The sequence below is a fragment of the Canis lupus genome, chromosome 29 (genome assembly GCF_003254725.2).
Source record: "Canis lupus dingo isolate Sandy chromosome 29, ASM325472v2, whole genome shotgun sequence".
Taxonomy (NCBI): domain Eukaryota; kingdom Metazoa; phylum Chordata; class Mammalia; order Carnivora; family Canidae; genus Canis; species Canis lupus.
Window position 1 is genome coordinate 1130225 of NC_064271.1, and position 16115 is coordinate 1146339.

Here is a 16115-nt window from a genome sequence, read left to right on the forward strand (position 1 = left end):
CTCGTGCTGGGCGTGCAGGCCCTGGCCTGTTCCACATCCTGCTTTGCCCTGATGATAGCTCCTCCACGCCACTGACTTCTCAACACACTCTGCAAGGGAGGTTGTCTCTCTTCTCTCTGACTCTTGATTTTCTGTAATAACATGGCTATTAAAGGAGAGACCAGCACCACCCTCTTGGTCCCACTCCCAGCCACAGTCCATGGTGGGCCCTCACTTACCTTCATCCATCCTGCTGCTCATCAGCTCCCATCTTTAATAGTTTTCCAAGGATCAAAACAATGTGACATACATGGGTTTCAGTTGTGTATGTATACACCAGTGGGTGATCTTGGAAGAGAGATAAAAACAATCAGGAAAGCAAGAATTTGGTAGGATTGGAAGGCTCTTCTGAGGAAGGAGCTGGTTGTACTTTTCTGTCAGAACTCATACATCAGCTTTGTAAAATAAAATACTATTTGCTACTGTACCTTCCTTGGAAATTTCAATAATTTGTTTTGAGCTCTAAGAGATATCTCAGGAATGGGATTGTATAGAAAGACAAGGAGGGAGACATCAAGAAGCAGCAGTGTAAAACTCATAAGCAGTGTGCATGCATGAGGGAAGGGCAGTGAATTCCTCTGCTAACTCGCTCCCCTGAGATGGCCCCGCTCCCCTGAGATCTATTGACTACCTGACTCATTAGCGAGCATTTGACTGGATGGTTTTTAATAATATTGCTTCTGTGATTTGTTACTCAGTACTAGAACAATGTGAAGATTTTGCTATTAATGATTAAGCACATGCCATAACTTTTCTAGCCAAAACAGTGATTAAAGTATTCAAAATATTTTCCAATGATAGGAGTTTAAAGTCTTGTTTCCTGCTTTATTAGAATTTTTTACTTCGACACTTGTGTTTCCTTCAAACTCCATTTTGTGTAGGGCTAGAAGAACACTCTGTGCATGTGTGACTGGCAGGTGAGGACACCTCCTGAATGCTGGTGGCACAGAGTGGTAGATTATGAAGTGAGTTTCAGGCAAAAGGGGGAAAGGAGCCTAGTTTTTACCCGTTCATTCCAATGTCCTTTCTCCTGACAATCCCTAATGCAGGGAGCTCTGTGTGTGGGGCAGACCACATAATAGGGGCAGTGTAGGCTGAATAGGCAGGAGGAGATGAAAATAAACAAGCAGATGTGTGTTTTAGGAGAAGGAATATTTTTTGAGGGATTAAATCATGGTGTGAGTACACAGCAAGCCACAAATTACTAAGGATGAAGGCCACGCTGTTGAACCTACCAAAGGATGCTGGCGATTGTGTGAAGATATGACATACCAAGGGGATTTCTGGCATATCTTCAGCACCCCCCATGTTGGTCCTGACCTTTCCAGGAGAGTGCCCATGTATGTGGATGAAAGGCAAGTAAGGACACTGTGTCCATATGATGTACGCATTGAGGTAAAATCTCTTTTAGATACTAGATTGACTGGTAGCCTTTCATATCAGCTCCATTCCTTCCTCATTTATAAGCCCATGATCTTCTCAAGTATCTAGACTGCTGTCTTTAGGCTGGCTTCAAGCATTCCAAGGAGGGACAACATGCATGCTATTGTTGGACTGATGATCTATCGAGGCATTCTTCCTCATGTCTTACCAAATTATTTCTGGCTGCAAAAAAGGACTCTTTCTTTCTTTCTTTCTTTCTTTCTTTCTTTCTTTCTTTCTTTCTTTCTTTCTTTCTTTCTTTCTTTCTTTCTTCTTTCTTTCTTTTCTTTCTTTTTCTTTCTTTCTTTCTTTCTTTCTTTCTTTCTTCTTTCTTTCTTCTTTCTTTTTCTTCTTTCTTTCTTCTTTTTTAAAAATTTCTTTGGGCATGAGTAAAATTAGATTGGGATTTGGATTAAATAAACTCCCCATTTTTGTTGTTCTTTTAGGATTCAGTGCAATTAAATCAAACCTCAGTTTTCATTTCTGATTTATTTTGCAATGTATGATGTATTTGTAAAGTTTTTGCTAGTACTGAAGGTCATGCTTCAGTTGCTCTCCAGGACAACCAGAGCCAAGCTTCTTGTACATGCCTATGCATCACCACAGGATCTAAGGAAAGGAGGGATCCTACTCAGCAGGGCTAATGGGGCCCAAGACTCTGAATTCTAGCCAGCCCCCCATGAGCTGTTGCTGCTCCACAGGCAGTGGACAGCAGATGTTCTGTGGCCAAATGGGCCCTTAGTATGTTCAGACCTACCTTCCAGAGAGAAGGGAGCACCCTGGGATGAGTAAATACTTGCACTTGTGCTGAAGCATTGGCCTGATACAGGGTGTTCTATTATGAGGTTGAGGTGCTTACTTTGTGCCCTCCCATCCCTCTGCTCACCTCCACCATCCTATCACATTCCTGCTGTGACCAGGGGAAAGGATGACCCTAAACCAGTAGTCCATTCCTAAGAGCTCTTTGTCATCCTACCCGCCTCCGGTGTATCAAGCTGGGCCATGTGCCATGAGCATGGGGTGTGTAGGGACACCACTGTGAGGAAGGCCGCCTCTTCCTGCTCCCCACAGAGCCTGAAGTCTGGTTTGTTTATTATTCCTGGAGCCTGCGCTTAGCTATTTCCCCCTAATGTCCATCAGAAGTGGCTTTTCCTAGAGAAGGTAAAACACATCTTTGTTTTCCTATACCACACACCTGGCAATCCATAGATAAGGCTGAGGCTCATGCTGTTCTTTTTCTTCTCTTTTCTTTTCATTTACTTTTTTCCCTCTTGCCTCCCACCACTTCTCTTTGCCTATCTTCCTCCCTCTTCTCCTTGTGTGCATCTAGCTTGGCATTACTCATGTAAGAACAGATGTCTGTGCTTCGATGTGGACTCCTACAGTGATGCCTGTTGTAGTCACATGTTGGCACTCTTGTTGACTGCTTGTATTTTTCAAGGTTATGGGTTTCTTCTAAAAAGAATGATTTAAGGAACCCACTCGCATAACCATGTAGTGTTTGTGCGGCTTGACTCAGGTTTTCCTTCCCCATCCACTCAGCCCTGGGCACTAGCCAGACAGCTCACTCCCTGCACCTGTTGCCATTGTAAATGGGAGGAGTGCTGCTTTTGCAGATCGGCCTTAAGGAGATAGTATCCAGGACCAGCCTTTGGTCTGAAAGTTGTAGTCAAAGTCCAGTGACCCCAAGACTGTGTCCAGCTCACCTTTATTTTCTGAGTCCAATGTGGAGGCTATTTTCCCATCACCTTCCATGAAATAACCAGAAATGTTCAAGGGTAGAGATCATCTATTTCAGGCAAATAAAAAAAGCACATGATAATCTGGAGGCTTCCAGATAATGGGAAGACACATAAATTAGTGCAAAAACAAGTGGAGCTGGGTAATGAAGATCTGAGAGATATGGAAAGGAGAAAGTCTCACTGCATGGACAGGTGAGTTCAGGTGTGTGAACATGAGCAATGTGAGGGCATACACACACACCAAACACAACCGTAGCTAAAATCAGGACCAGATACCAAAGCACACTGAAACTTACACAGTAGTGGATTGTGATTTGGTGGCTAATAATAGATGTGAGGAAGGACACCTTAGAAGTAGCCAGTGTGCTTCTAGGATATGATATTTGTAAGGAGAAATATCTTGGCATTCTTGTTGACTGCTTATATTTTTCAAGGTTATGGGTTTCTTCTAAAAAGAATGATTTAAGGAACCCACTTGCATAACCATGTAGTGTTTGTGCGGCTTGACTCAGGTTTTGGGGGACACCTGGGTGGCTCAGCGGTTGAGCGTCTGCCTTCAGCTCAGGGCGTGATCCTGGAGTCCCGGGATCGAGTCCCACATCAGGTTCCCTGCATGGAGTCTGCTTCTCCCTCTGCCTGGGTCTCTGCCTCTCTCTCTCTCTCTCTTTTTCTCTCTCATGAATAAATAAATAAAATCTTTAAAAAAAAGTGGAGAAATCCCTTGGATGTTCAGCCAATAGAGATTCTGATTGTGGCCAAGGGTTAGCATTCCATGAAAGTAAGCCATTTCATTCTTAGCTGAGAACTTTTGCAGGGAAATATTTTTGCTTCATAGACCGAGGACTCCTAGTTACCTCTTCACATCTGCAGAACTGTACCTGCCTTTGCTCCTTTCCAAGCATGCCCATGTAGGATGCCAGCCCATAGTGGAATTCCAGTTCTGCTCATGAACTGCAGCAGGCCAGCAGCCAGTGGTGCTTACTAAGTGCTATGTGAATGCTGTAAGGGGTAATCAAAGGAGCAACCAAAGGAGCAACCAGTATTACAGTTATTCTTGAAAACATGACACTGAATAATAAAACAGGTCCCAGATTCCTGAAATATAGCCAAAGCACACAATCTTTATATAATAAGTCATCTATAGCTAATAATTATAAAAGCTTACATTTATTGAGCATCTATTATGTGGCAGACACCATTCTAAGAGCTTTTAATCTATTCATGTACTTAAACCTTCACAATCCTATGTGGCAGATTGTATAAAGTAAGGCACAGAGTGGTCAAGGCATCTGTCCTGGGCCATATGAGTAGATGGTGAGAGCAGTGCTCACTCCTGCATGGCTGCAGAGCCCACCCCTAATCCTGCTTGTGTGATCTCTCCAGGTATATGCAAAGGCTGCTCACGGTGTGTGGGGGGATGCTGTGTGTGCATGAGCTCTGAAGGAGGGTACCCCATTTCCTGGCATGGTGCTCTGCTCAGTAGCCCTATCAGAAGGTATGTCTGCTCAAGTTCTGGGGGTGCCATACTGAGTGTTGGAATTGGACAAGGCACAAGTCCCAGGACCCCTCCAGCTCAGACAGGAGCATAGGCCTTGCTGAAGAAGGGTGCTGTGCTATACCCATTCCCCCAGGGCTGGGAGGCAAAGGAGTTCTACCACCTCTGGTTCTTTGAGCTCACCAACCAAAGAGACTCAATTTGACTCCCCCATCCCCCACCCCCCTCCATCCTGGGGTCTAGGCTTAAATTGTTCTATATTCTGATTTTGTACTTTAACTCTTCACACCCCTATAGCTCCCAAAGCAGGGCTCTCCCCTTTCAGCATTTGAAGGGAATTGATATTCCTGCATTCTTCCCCTGGAAGCAACAGGTCCTGACAGGGCATGTGGTTGGAGCAGCTGCCTGCATGCCCCAGGTGGACTGTGGCAGGCCAAGAATGAAAGGGGGAGGTGTGGGGCGGCCAGAATGCAGTCACCTGAGAAAGGAGGAATTCAACCTAGAGTAATCCCTCACCCTTTTCCACGGGTGCACCTCTCCCCACCCACCCAGATGTGGTCTTCCCGCCCGGAGCTCTACAAGCCAGCATGTGGGAGGAAGGGATCCAAGCAAATGTGTAGAGCCTCCCTAGCACATGGCTTTTCAGGACACCTGCCTGCGTCCCTAGTCCTGGTGGCCTCCTCTGTCCCCCTCCAGCAGTCTCTCCACACTCCTCACCCTTTCTTCCCCCTGACCTCTTTCCAGATGCAGTGCACTGTGCCATGGTTTGGATGACTCTTTAGGGTACTGTTTTGAAGGGACCAGATTATTCCTTGCTTTTTTCTCTAATTTTTGTTCTGGAGGCTTCTTCATACCTCAGCACTGCCTTTTATGGCTCACTATATCTTTTCCCTGGTTGCACATACAGTCATAGAACAATTTCTTACCCCACCATCCATTCCTCCTCATTTTTTTGGTCATAGGCATTGCTATAGCAACTACTAGACCTTTGAGTTAAGTTCCTAAAAATATAAAATGCTCTCATACTTAACACATCTTCCCCCATCTCTAATAGACCTTTTCTGAACCAGACGGGAGTTTCACCTTGACCAAGTGTTGGGAATTTCCAAAAGACACATGGCTCCATTTCTTTCTCCTGTTTCCAACTGAACATGGCAGTTTTTTTATTTGTACAACTGCCTCTGATTATAGGTCATGAGAGTTGCTGAGAGGTCCTTTAACAAAGGACAGTGAGTCCCAACAGTGGGTATGACACTGTGTTGGTTGGTTCCTGGGGAGGTGTAGAGAAAATCTGGGTGGCATTAGGAAGTTCTGGGGCTTTTGAGCACTGAGTTCTGGGGTGCTAAGGTAATCATTCAGCCCACGGATGGCTGAAGGAGAAAGAAGAAGATGCTCCCTGTGGAGGACAGGAGGGCAGTGCTGAGTGGAAGCCAGCAAACTCCATGTCCATCACAGCCTCTGGAGAAAGGAGAGCCCTCCTGGGGGGACCTGTGGCTGCATGGGGCTGGCGGGGCAAGACCCCACCATCAACATTCCCCTTGGCCAGTCTTGGCCTCTTCCAACTGCACCTCACTTCTGGAGCAGCCTATGTGTGTCATCCAAGCCGCCAGAGCTGGAGACTCCACCAAACCACTCCCTGCCTCCCGTCCCCTCCCACAGCAAACCATAATCTTGCAGGCAGACAATGAAGATAGGACAGCTATTCAGAAAAACGCGTGGCTTTGGAGGCTCAGGACATGTCTCAACTGCACCTGCAGGTTTTCCTTTCCTGGGGCCGACGGGCACTGGCTGTGCTGCACCTGCCGCGGGCCAGCTCCCTGCCTCTCAGTCACATACCTCGTGCTGGGTGTGCAGGCCCTGGCCTGTTCCACATCCTGCTTTGCCCTGATGATAGCTCCTCCACGCCACTGACTTCTCAACACACTCTGCAAGGGAGGTTGTCTCTCTTCTCTCTGACTCTTGATTTTCTGTAATAACATGGCTATTAAAGGAGAGACAAGCACAAACCCCCTTTACTCTCCTTCTTACCCGTTTTCTTTTATAAAGGTCATGCCATAAACACTATTTGCTCCTACTCAGTTCATTTTATTTTTCCATCTCCTCCTCCTCCTCCTCTCTCCTTTCTTTTTTCTCCTCTTTCTCCTCTTCTCCAAGACAACAGCAAGTCTGATTTCCTAGATGGTTTGCTACTTGCCTATAGAGACAATGTCCTTTTTCCCATATCCCTTTTGTTGCCTAGTATATAGTCTGCAGATTAGATGTAGTGCCATGTACACATGCATAAATCCAAACATGAGGATTTTCAGGGTCCATGGAAATAAGGAAGATTCACCCACTTTCTTAGTTAATAACTTGACTATAATTCGTACGGCTGTTGTATTATTTTCTGCATATGCATGAATCAAAATGCAGTACCAAGTAATTTTTAGAAATTCAAGCCCAGCAGTCTGTTTTGCCCTTAGTCAAATTTACACTATCCAATTTAAGAACATAGCAAGTAGACCAAGGTGTGAATTTGGCTGGTTGGAGCTCACATAACTTGGATGTAAGTTCATGTTTACACAGTGGATTTTCTGACTTCTATGCTTTCATACAAACCATGCACCTTATTAATTTCTCTTTAATATTTTAGCATCTTAGAGCCAGCATAACAAACACATCAAGTCTTGAATGTAGTTAATCAGGACTATAGTCATTAACAGTATGGTACCAATTACTTTAGAATTAGTGGTATCCAGACAGGATGATAGAGAAATTCAAGACACTCTAATGTGTCTGTTAAATGGAATAAACTACCATGTGTATTTCTGTGAGTTTGTTATGAGAGAGTCTCTGTGTGTGTGTTAATAGGAGACATGATTTCATTAACTGCAACCATCAAAATTCTAGTTTACACTGAAGTTTTATCCTAGTTTCATGAGATTCATTTCTGTAAATACATCACTAAAAATATTTTTTAAGATTTATTTATTTATTTATGATAGACATAGAGAGAGGCAGAGACACAGGAGGAGGGAGAAGCAGGCTCCATGCCGGGAGCCCGACGTGGGACTCGATCCGGGACTCCAGGATCATGCCCTGGGCCAAAGGCAGGTGCTAAACCACTGAGCCACCCAGGGATCCCCCTAAAAACGTTTTTAGATATGTCCTTCAGCTTTCTTTAACTGGTTAAGTAACTCAAGCAATGGCACACATTTAATCAATGTATGTCATTTCCAGGTTGTTGCTGTTCTTATTGAATCATTATATATGAGCTCCTGCTGAGAACACAAGCATGCTCCAAGACAGGGCACAGATTCCACTGTCTAGTGCATACCTGTATCAATCTATGTATTTGTCTCATACTTCACAGTTTACAAAATGATGCCAGACATTATCGTATTCAATTCTTACAAAAACCCTGTGTGATGGAGACACAGAGAATAGGTATTATTCCCATTTTACATCAAATGTGATTTTTAAAAATATTTTATTTATTTATGAGAGACACACAGAGAGAGGCAGAGACACAGACAGAGGGAGAAACAGGCTCCCCAAGGGAAACCCGATGCAGGTCTCGATCCCAGGACCCCGGGATCACGACCTGAGCCAAAGGCAGATGCTCAACTACTGAGCCACCTAGGTGCCCAGATCAAATATAATTTGAATAGGCTGTAGCCTATAAATGGGTGGCCATACATCTCACTTTACCTGGGATTACATTGTCCCAGTATAGTAGCATCTCCTTTCAGTATTTTCAGTTTGGATGACAGATACAATGTCCCCATCAAAATACACACCACTTTTCACTTATATCAGACTTTTAAAGTTTTGTGTGACCTGTGCAAGGCCATGTGATACCTTGTGACAATTAGAGGCAGTTGGAGCTAGAACAGGGTCTGGGAAGACTACAAATCCAGCTATGCCTTACCTAGCATCCTTGGGCCAGTTATTGGCACCAGGAAGGGCTACATCATAATTTCTGGTGTTCACCACTGGATCATGGCCTCTCATCATTGGCATCTTCTTCTTCAGAGAGACATCTTTCTTTGACATCACCCAAGATGACCTAAGAAACATTCTTTATTTGAGGAGTCCAGCCCTTTCTTCTCCTTCCTGAAGGATTTCTGTCCTTTCCCTCACAAATCAGCAATGGTATCAGCCTCTGCTTTCTCCTTCCATGGTTGGTGGACCCTCATCTCACTTCTAATCTTGTACTGACCACAGAGCCACAGAATCTGACAGCTTGGCCACTATTCATGAACCCCATTCACCATGTGTGGACTCTTGACAAGGCAAGGTCCCAGTCCAATGTCTAGATTCCTATTGGTTCCCAAAGTGGGCACCTTCACATCCAAATGGGAAATTTCAACTAAAGAAAGAAAACTCTAAGGTATTTCCAGATAAGAACAGTGCCTTGGAGAGAGTTGTCAACGGTCTCACTCACTAACATGCCAAGTACAGAGCACCACCAGGGAGCCTTGAAGGGGCAATTTGAAGATTCTTTAGGAAGCAGGGGTGCTCAGTAATTTCAAACCGCAGGAGTACATATGGCTAAAAGAGCACATATTGCTTTACAGGAAGGTCTTCAATGTTAGAACTGGACGAGGTCTAAATCTTGGCTTTATTCTTGACCAGGTTAGGATATTTAGGGAGTTTCTTGATTTTCTTAAACTCCAGTTTCCTCAAGTTTCCTGTAGGAGGAAGATAGTAAGTAATGTTTATGTTTACCTCTTAGGATAGTTGTGAGAAATGAGTAAGATGAATATAAAGTACTTAGCATAATGCCCAGAACAAAAGTGCTCATTGGATTTTTGTATAATGTATTAATGAGATTGTGGGGATAGTTTTATCTCACTTTCTGACTCTATTGTATCTCTGAAGGGATCATTAAGGAGGACTTTACCAAGTGGTTTTAATTACTCTTCTGGACTGCCCTGGGCTTTGGCGCTAATCTCTCCTACCAGGAGGTAGTGACACAAGCTCTAACTGTCTCTTGCAGGGAGAACTTGTAAATTCCTCTGCTTCCTTCCATGCAACTCTCCATCTTCAGGCTCACTTTGCCCAGCTCTGGGCTGACTTTGTTGTTGGGGACAGGAGACAGGAAGGTGCACCGCAGGTTAAGGGGAGGACAGCCTGTATTTCACCCAATTTATTAACCTTTAAGTTGACAAGCTTCTCACCCAGGGCACTCTCTGTGAGTCTGGCTGGGGCCACATAATAGGGGTAGTGTAGAGCTTAACAGGCAGGAGGGAGGTGAAAATAAACAAGAGGATGTGTGTCTTAGGGGGAGGAATATTTTCTTGACGGATTAGGTAGGAGGCAGGAGGTACACAGAAAACCACAAATTACCAACGATGGAACTGTAAGCAGTTAACTACTGCTCAGGCTAATGGCACTCTGATAAAGCCATTCAAATGTGGAAGCATGCTTTGTTTCACACAGGATAGTTCACTATTAGGCTGCCTTCCTTTTTCACTCCCCTTCGAAACTGAGAGTTTCCTTGAGAGACATCACATGAGAAGGGGACTTTGATTTGCTCGGTATGTATAGTGGTTGGCTCCTTCTTCATTGGTAACTGAGACTGAAAACATTTGACGAGATCATCTGCTTCATTCTAACAGAGAATAGTCACTAAATCAAAAAAGATAAATGTATCACTTCTCCCTCTTTTTGAAATATTACCAGCCAATACTCAAGATTTGCCAAATTGTAGTTAACATATACATAGGTCAAGTTTCTATTTTATTATGGACCATTTATAATAATCTCTCTATGTCAAATGCAATTGCCATCCTTTCTTAGCCACACTAGGTGAGATTTACCATCAGTTCTGGGTAACTGTGGAAGAGCTGGGGGTGATTCTGTGAGGAAATAGACACAGATAAAATGCAGTCAGTGAAAATGCACAATCCAAGGAGTGGCTCAGAGCAGCCTTTCCTAGACACTGCTGTCTTCACAGTTTCAAAATATATTTGATTTTAATTCCCTTTTACAATCTCCTTTAATTAAACATGATATAACTTTTTGGGGGGAGGGGTGGAGAAGGACAGGAGAGGGACTGTAACTGTGCATCCAACTAGTAAAGGTGATGACACAGCTGTCACAGGGCATAGAATTCTCAACACAAGTGAGGTGAAAGCAGGGCAACTGACCTAGACTATATTCACTCTCATGGTTTGGCACCAAGTGGGAACTTGGTGAATGTTTTGGATGACTTTATGATGCAAGCAATTGCAGGCTTGGCTTCTTAACAAGTGCAATCTTGTACACAAAGATATTTGCAGGTTAAGAATGCAGGACTACCAGTTTTCAGTGGTAGTTTTTAAATCCCGTAGTTTAAAAAAATGTACTTGTTTCCCAGACAGATGTTCTCCATGCTGTGAGCAATGCAACGTATACCTTTTCCAGAGGGGCCTGGTTGGTTTTCTGCTGGTCCTCCCAGGGCACTGGGAGAGGGGGAAGCCAATGCTTTGAGGAGCCAATTGAGAGGAAGTCTATATTAGCCCTCCAAATTATAACTGCTCATCTGTAGTCCTAACCCAGCCACTCAAAGACAGGCAAAGATGGGGCTGAGCCAAGTTGGCTGTACCTGGGAGTTGGGAGTCAGGGCAAACTACCAGCAGGCAGGCAAGGCCTAGTGCAGGCCACAGAGCTCAAAGTGAGAGGGGAGATGCCTTTCCTCAAAGGTACTCTGTGTACTTGGATGATCCTGCTATTAAGTTGAGAGAATTCTCAATGTTAAAATCATTTATGAGTTGCTATGTTAGTAAAATTAAGAGAATCCGGAAATCCAGATACAGTTGCAGAAGGAAATGATTTGGGCAGATATGATGAGGAACAGCAGAAGGGATATATTCTATAATGTACGGGGAAGCTCTCAAACAGAGCTAATGAGTCTGCACCAACACTATCTTAAGTTTCACTAAAATTATTTAGACTTTTCTAAATAGGCTTTTTAGTTTTAAATCATGTCAAGTAATAAAATAGCGTTATTCATATAGAAGTCGATTTTTACATAGTCTACAATAAAAAGTTTAGTTATAGATGTATAAGATTAGTTCTTTAAATGATAAATTAAAACCATGGTCAATTATGGCCCACAACATCAGCAAAGAGGTTAAAAGAATGTGTACCACAAGGAAGGGGAATCAGCATTGCATGTATGGGGCACAGCAGGCCCCTGGAGGGTAGTCTGGCAACATGCTAGAAACCTCACACTCTGACCCAATATTCACTTTTAAAAACTTACTCTGAATAAGCAAGCAATCAATGATAAACATGAAAAGATTTATTCATAAGGACTTTACTTGGGAATTATTTGTAAAAGAAATGTGGGAACAACTGAAATGTCAATGATGGGAGTGCTTTAATAAGTGTAACGGAAGGCCAGGTGGCCATTGCAAGTCAGGCTTGACAACAAATATTAATTGATCTGAGAAAATGCCATGAGATAGTGGTCCATTAAAAAAGCAGCTTGCAAAAGCGCATTTTCAATATGATCATCTAAAAAATATAGATATACTCTGTGCAAAAATATAGGTATATTTTCAAAAGCCTTAAGAAACCTGAAAGGATCTATACCAGAATATTGATGAATATTTTAATTTTAATTTTTAATTTCCTAAACTTCTGAAATAGTCTTCAGTGAACTTCTATTACTTTGTAATCATAAAAATATAAACTTTAAAAATTAAAAGCACTATGTATTTCACTACTTCTACATACTCAAGACAGAAAGAAAAATTGTATCAAAGTCCATCTATATAAGAATCTAAAATTTTAAGAAAATAATTAGACAGTAAAATACTTTTTATTTCATGGAATAATTTATTCCATTTATTTGTAATAGTCCATTTTTTTTTTACACAAAGTACTCTTTTGCTTAAGCTTGACACATATGTAGTAACAAAAGGGATTTAACGTCCCAAGTAGCCTCTGAATATTTGTATATGGACAGAGGGGATATGTGCATAATACTTCTCTCAGCTGCTTGCATGCATTTAAGACAGGAGTAAACAGTAACTTTAGAAACCCAAGTCGGCCCCATCTTTCTCATGCTGCATCCAATGCCTATAGGCACCTGTTGGATGGAAGGAGGCAGAGAGGAAGCTGTTCTGTTTTCAGGAGTTCATTGTTGGTGGGACATGATGTGATGTTCTTCCTGTAAGGGTTACTTGAGGGGATCCCAAAAGGTGGCAGGATGACATCGAGGTGCACCCAGACAGGGAGATGGGGACAGGGATGAGGCTGAGGTGGAGAGGCAGGAGAAATTGGGGAGGCTAGGGGGCTTTGCTGCCATCTGCAATGGGGTGGGGAACATTGGAGCGACTCCAGAGATAGACAGAAAGTTGTGGCCACATCATCCATTATGTACAGAACCAGCTTTTTCTTTCCCCTTCGCTCACCGAGTGTTTGGATTTATCTTGTGTCTTCTTACTTTTCTATCCATGATGTTCATTGTGTGCTGAGGACTGTGCTAATTGCTGTGACAAACATAAAGATGGGTGCAGGTACCCATGCCCTCAGATGCTCACTCTCTGTGCAGGTTATTGTGGCAAAGCCTCAAATAATAATATGCATTATATTAAAGTAGGCTCCATGTTGTTTTCAGCTCTCTAAATGTCCTTCAATGCCTAGCAGAGAGGCATTTAAATGCTAAATGCCATTATTGTTATTCTTTTTTATTGCTGTCTTCATTATTTACTGCTCCAAAGGAAATTCGGTAGTTTCACTGATATTTATTTATTTATTTATTTATTTATTTATTTATTTATTTATTCATGAGAGACACAGAGAGAGAGAGAGGCAGAGACACAGGCAGAGGGAGAAGCAGGCTCCATGCCGGGAGCCCGACGCGGGACTCGATCCTGGGACTCCAGGTTTGCGCCCTGGGCGCCAAACTGCTGAGCCACTCAGGGATCTCCAGTTTCACTGAGTTTTAAATGTATACACAGCATCCTTCTGATATGAAGAATATGTGCCTCCATCATTCATGATTATATAATCTTCATTTTATAATATATTTTATGATAGTTATTTTTTATGATAGTCTTATGCTTTAACAGATAGTCTATATGATAAAATATCTGGCAATGCTAACTTGTCTTGCCAAACCCAACATTTAATAAGGGACTTCTTGTTGTCTATTTATTTTGCTTGCATCTTGCACCAGTTGAATGATACTTGTTGGTGAGCTCCATCCCCCACCCCAAACACACAATTCAACGTTATCTTTCTGAGCTAAGTAGAAAAAATAAACAATACACATGCACCTCCTTTTTTACTCACTCGAGACAACACAGACATTTAGGTATTCATATGTCATTGAATTCATTTGGATCTTTGAATACTTGGGCTTCAAATTCCATCTGACTCTGTAAAAAAACATGTTCAAATTAGTACAGACTTCCATAAAACGGTAAGAAAAACAAAATGTTCTGTATGTCTCCTTAATGTCTGAAGAGCCAGAAGATAACTGAAAAGGAGTGGGGACCAAGAACTTGTGACACTCATGCATTTTCCACTTGAAGATGGTGACTATGCTATGTTCCAATATGACACTTGGTCTGGGGCCACAAAGATGAACAAGAGCATATGACACAGCTAAGAACCTTCAACCTGGTGGCTGGATGGCCAGAAACTGAGCTTACTTCATTGTAGGGAGGATGTGATAGGGTCAGCAAACCAGGGCTCTGGAGTCCAAGAGGTCACATGATGTCACAGCCAGGCTATAGCTGGAGTAGAGGTGCTGCCTACAGCCCTGGAGCTGAGAAGCTACACTGAGAGCTGGGGTGGTGAAGGGATGTGGAACAGCAAGACAAGAAGCCAAGAGCCCTATGTTTGGGATTTATTAACAAGTAGGGAGTGGTGACCTCAGCAAGAACAGTTTCAGGAGTGTGCTGAAGATGCCATGGTAGTGTAGGTCACAAATATAGATAATTCTCTTACAGCATTTGACTATGAAAAAGAAAGCCATTGTACAGAAAATAGAAGTAGGTGTGGATTAAGGTAAGTTCTCTTCTTTCCTTCTTTCCTTCCTTCCTTCCTTCCTTCCTTCCTTCCTTCCTTCCTTCCTTCCTTCCTTCCTTCTTTCCTTCCTTCCTTCCTTCCTTCTCCTTTTTCTTTCTTTCCTTTCCCATCCATGTGTTGAGACAGACAATAAGCAAATCAGAAAATATATTCTATATAATGATAAGGACTATGAAGTAGAAAGACACAGTGGTGAGGAGTGGAAGGGGCATAGTAGTTAAGATGGTGATGGCATCTGCACAGAGAATGAATGGAGTGAGGGTCTGAGGCACGTGAAGGTCTGGGGACAGGATGCTTAGATGCAGGCTACCAGAAGTGCAAAGGCACCTAGGGAGAACAGTGAGGTAGCTGGAATGGCTCCAGGGCAGGAGCCCTCCATTGAAAATATAGTAGGAGACCACAGTTGGAGAGAGAAAAAGGGGCCATTGAATGGACTTCAGAATGCACTGGGGGTTTGGGGCAAGGGAGGGGCATGACAGAATTTGTGTTTACAAATATACTAGATGTTGTGGGGGAATAGTCAGTAGGGGTCAAGAGTAGAAGAAAGCTAATGATTGAGGCAGGATGACTGAGTGGCAGCTTGATTTAGGTTGGCAAACACAGATGTGTGGAGAAGAGGTTATACTCAAGGATATATTTTTAAGTAGTAGCTGATAGTGCTCTAAGAGGGAAATTAAGAGTGGTTTACATCTTTTGACTGAAACACTGTACAGGGGTGTCATTTGTTGAGGTAGGGAAGATGAGGGAGGAGTGATTTTTAGGAGAAAACCAAGCCTTTACTCAGATTATCTACCGGACATGCTGAGTAGACAACTAGAGATATAGACGAGAGATTGGGAAGGTGGGCATGTTAATATCCACCTGCTTAAAAATCTTCCAATGAATCCTCATGGCCTTCAAGACAAAATTTAAGCTCCAATCTCCACTGGACTTAGCTCCTCTAAGCACTTCCAGCTTCAACATCAGTCTCATACCACACTGAATGCTCTTCTAATAGTCTTTCTTTCTCTTTCCCCTCCCCACCCTCATGCATATGCCATTCCCTCATTTTTATTGCTCTTCTCCATTTTGACTTGACTGACGATTGTGGCCTAACAACTCAGATAAGCCTTCCTTGTCCTACCAGCCATTCACCAGTGATTCCATACAGCTGGATTGGATGCCATGGACTACTGCAACACTCTACTACACATATCTATGAACTTGGGCTCAAGGGCCTGCCTGCAGTACTCCATAATTGATGACTGAACTTGGACAACTTGTCCAAATTCTCTGAGACTCAGCTGCTTCATCTATAAAATGAGGATTAATAATCCTACATCCTTTATAGGATTGTTAGGGGGATTAAATGAAGTAATATGGGGCAGTACTTAAAATACTGCCTGGCATAGATGAAGCACTGAACA

At 43.0% G+C, this 16115-nt stretch overlaps 1 protein-coding gene across 12 annotated transcripts in view; it reads right to left on the minus strand.

Annotated features, from left to right (window-relative positions):
• CLXN (calaxin) overlaps window positions 1–16115 on the minus strand; it is a 22568-nt gene continuing 6453 nt past the window's right edge. For 3 of the 12 annotated variants that reach the window (XM_025477694.3, XM_025477695.3, XM_025477693.3), the window contains one exon: window positions 12485–14054. In XM_025477694.3, coding sequence (XP_025333479.1) covers window positions 13995–14054 — 60 coding nt within the window. In that variant the 3' untranslated portion in view covers window positions 12485–13994. Of the gene's footprint in view, window positions 146–218; window positions 328–3167; window positions 3251–6534; window positions 6680–8150; window positions 8747–12484; window positions 14055–16115 lie in introns of those variants that run through there. The other 9 variants (XR_004810415.2, XR_004810414.2, XR_004810417.2 and 6 more) reach the window with 9 other exon arrangements.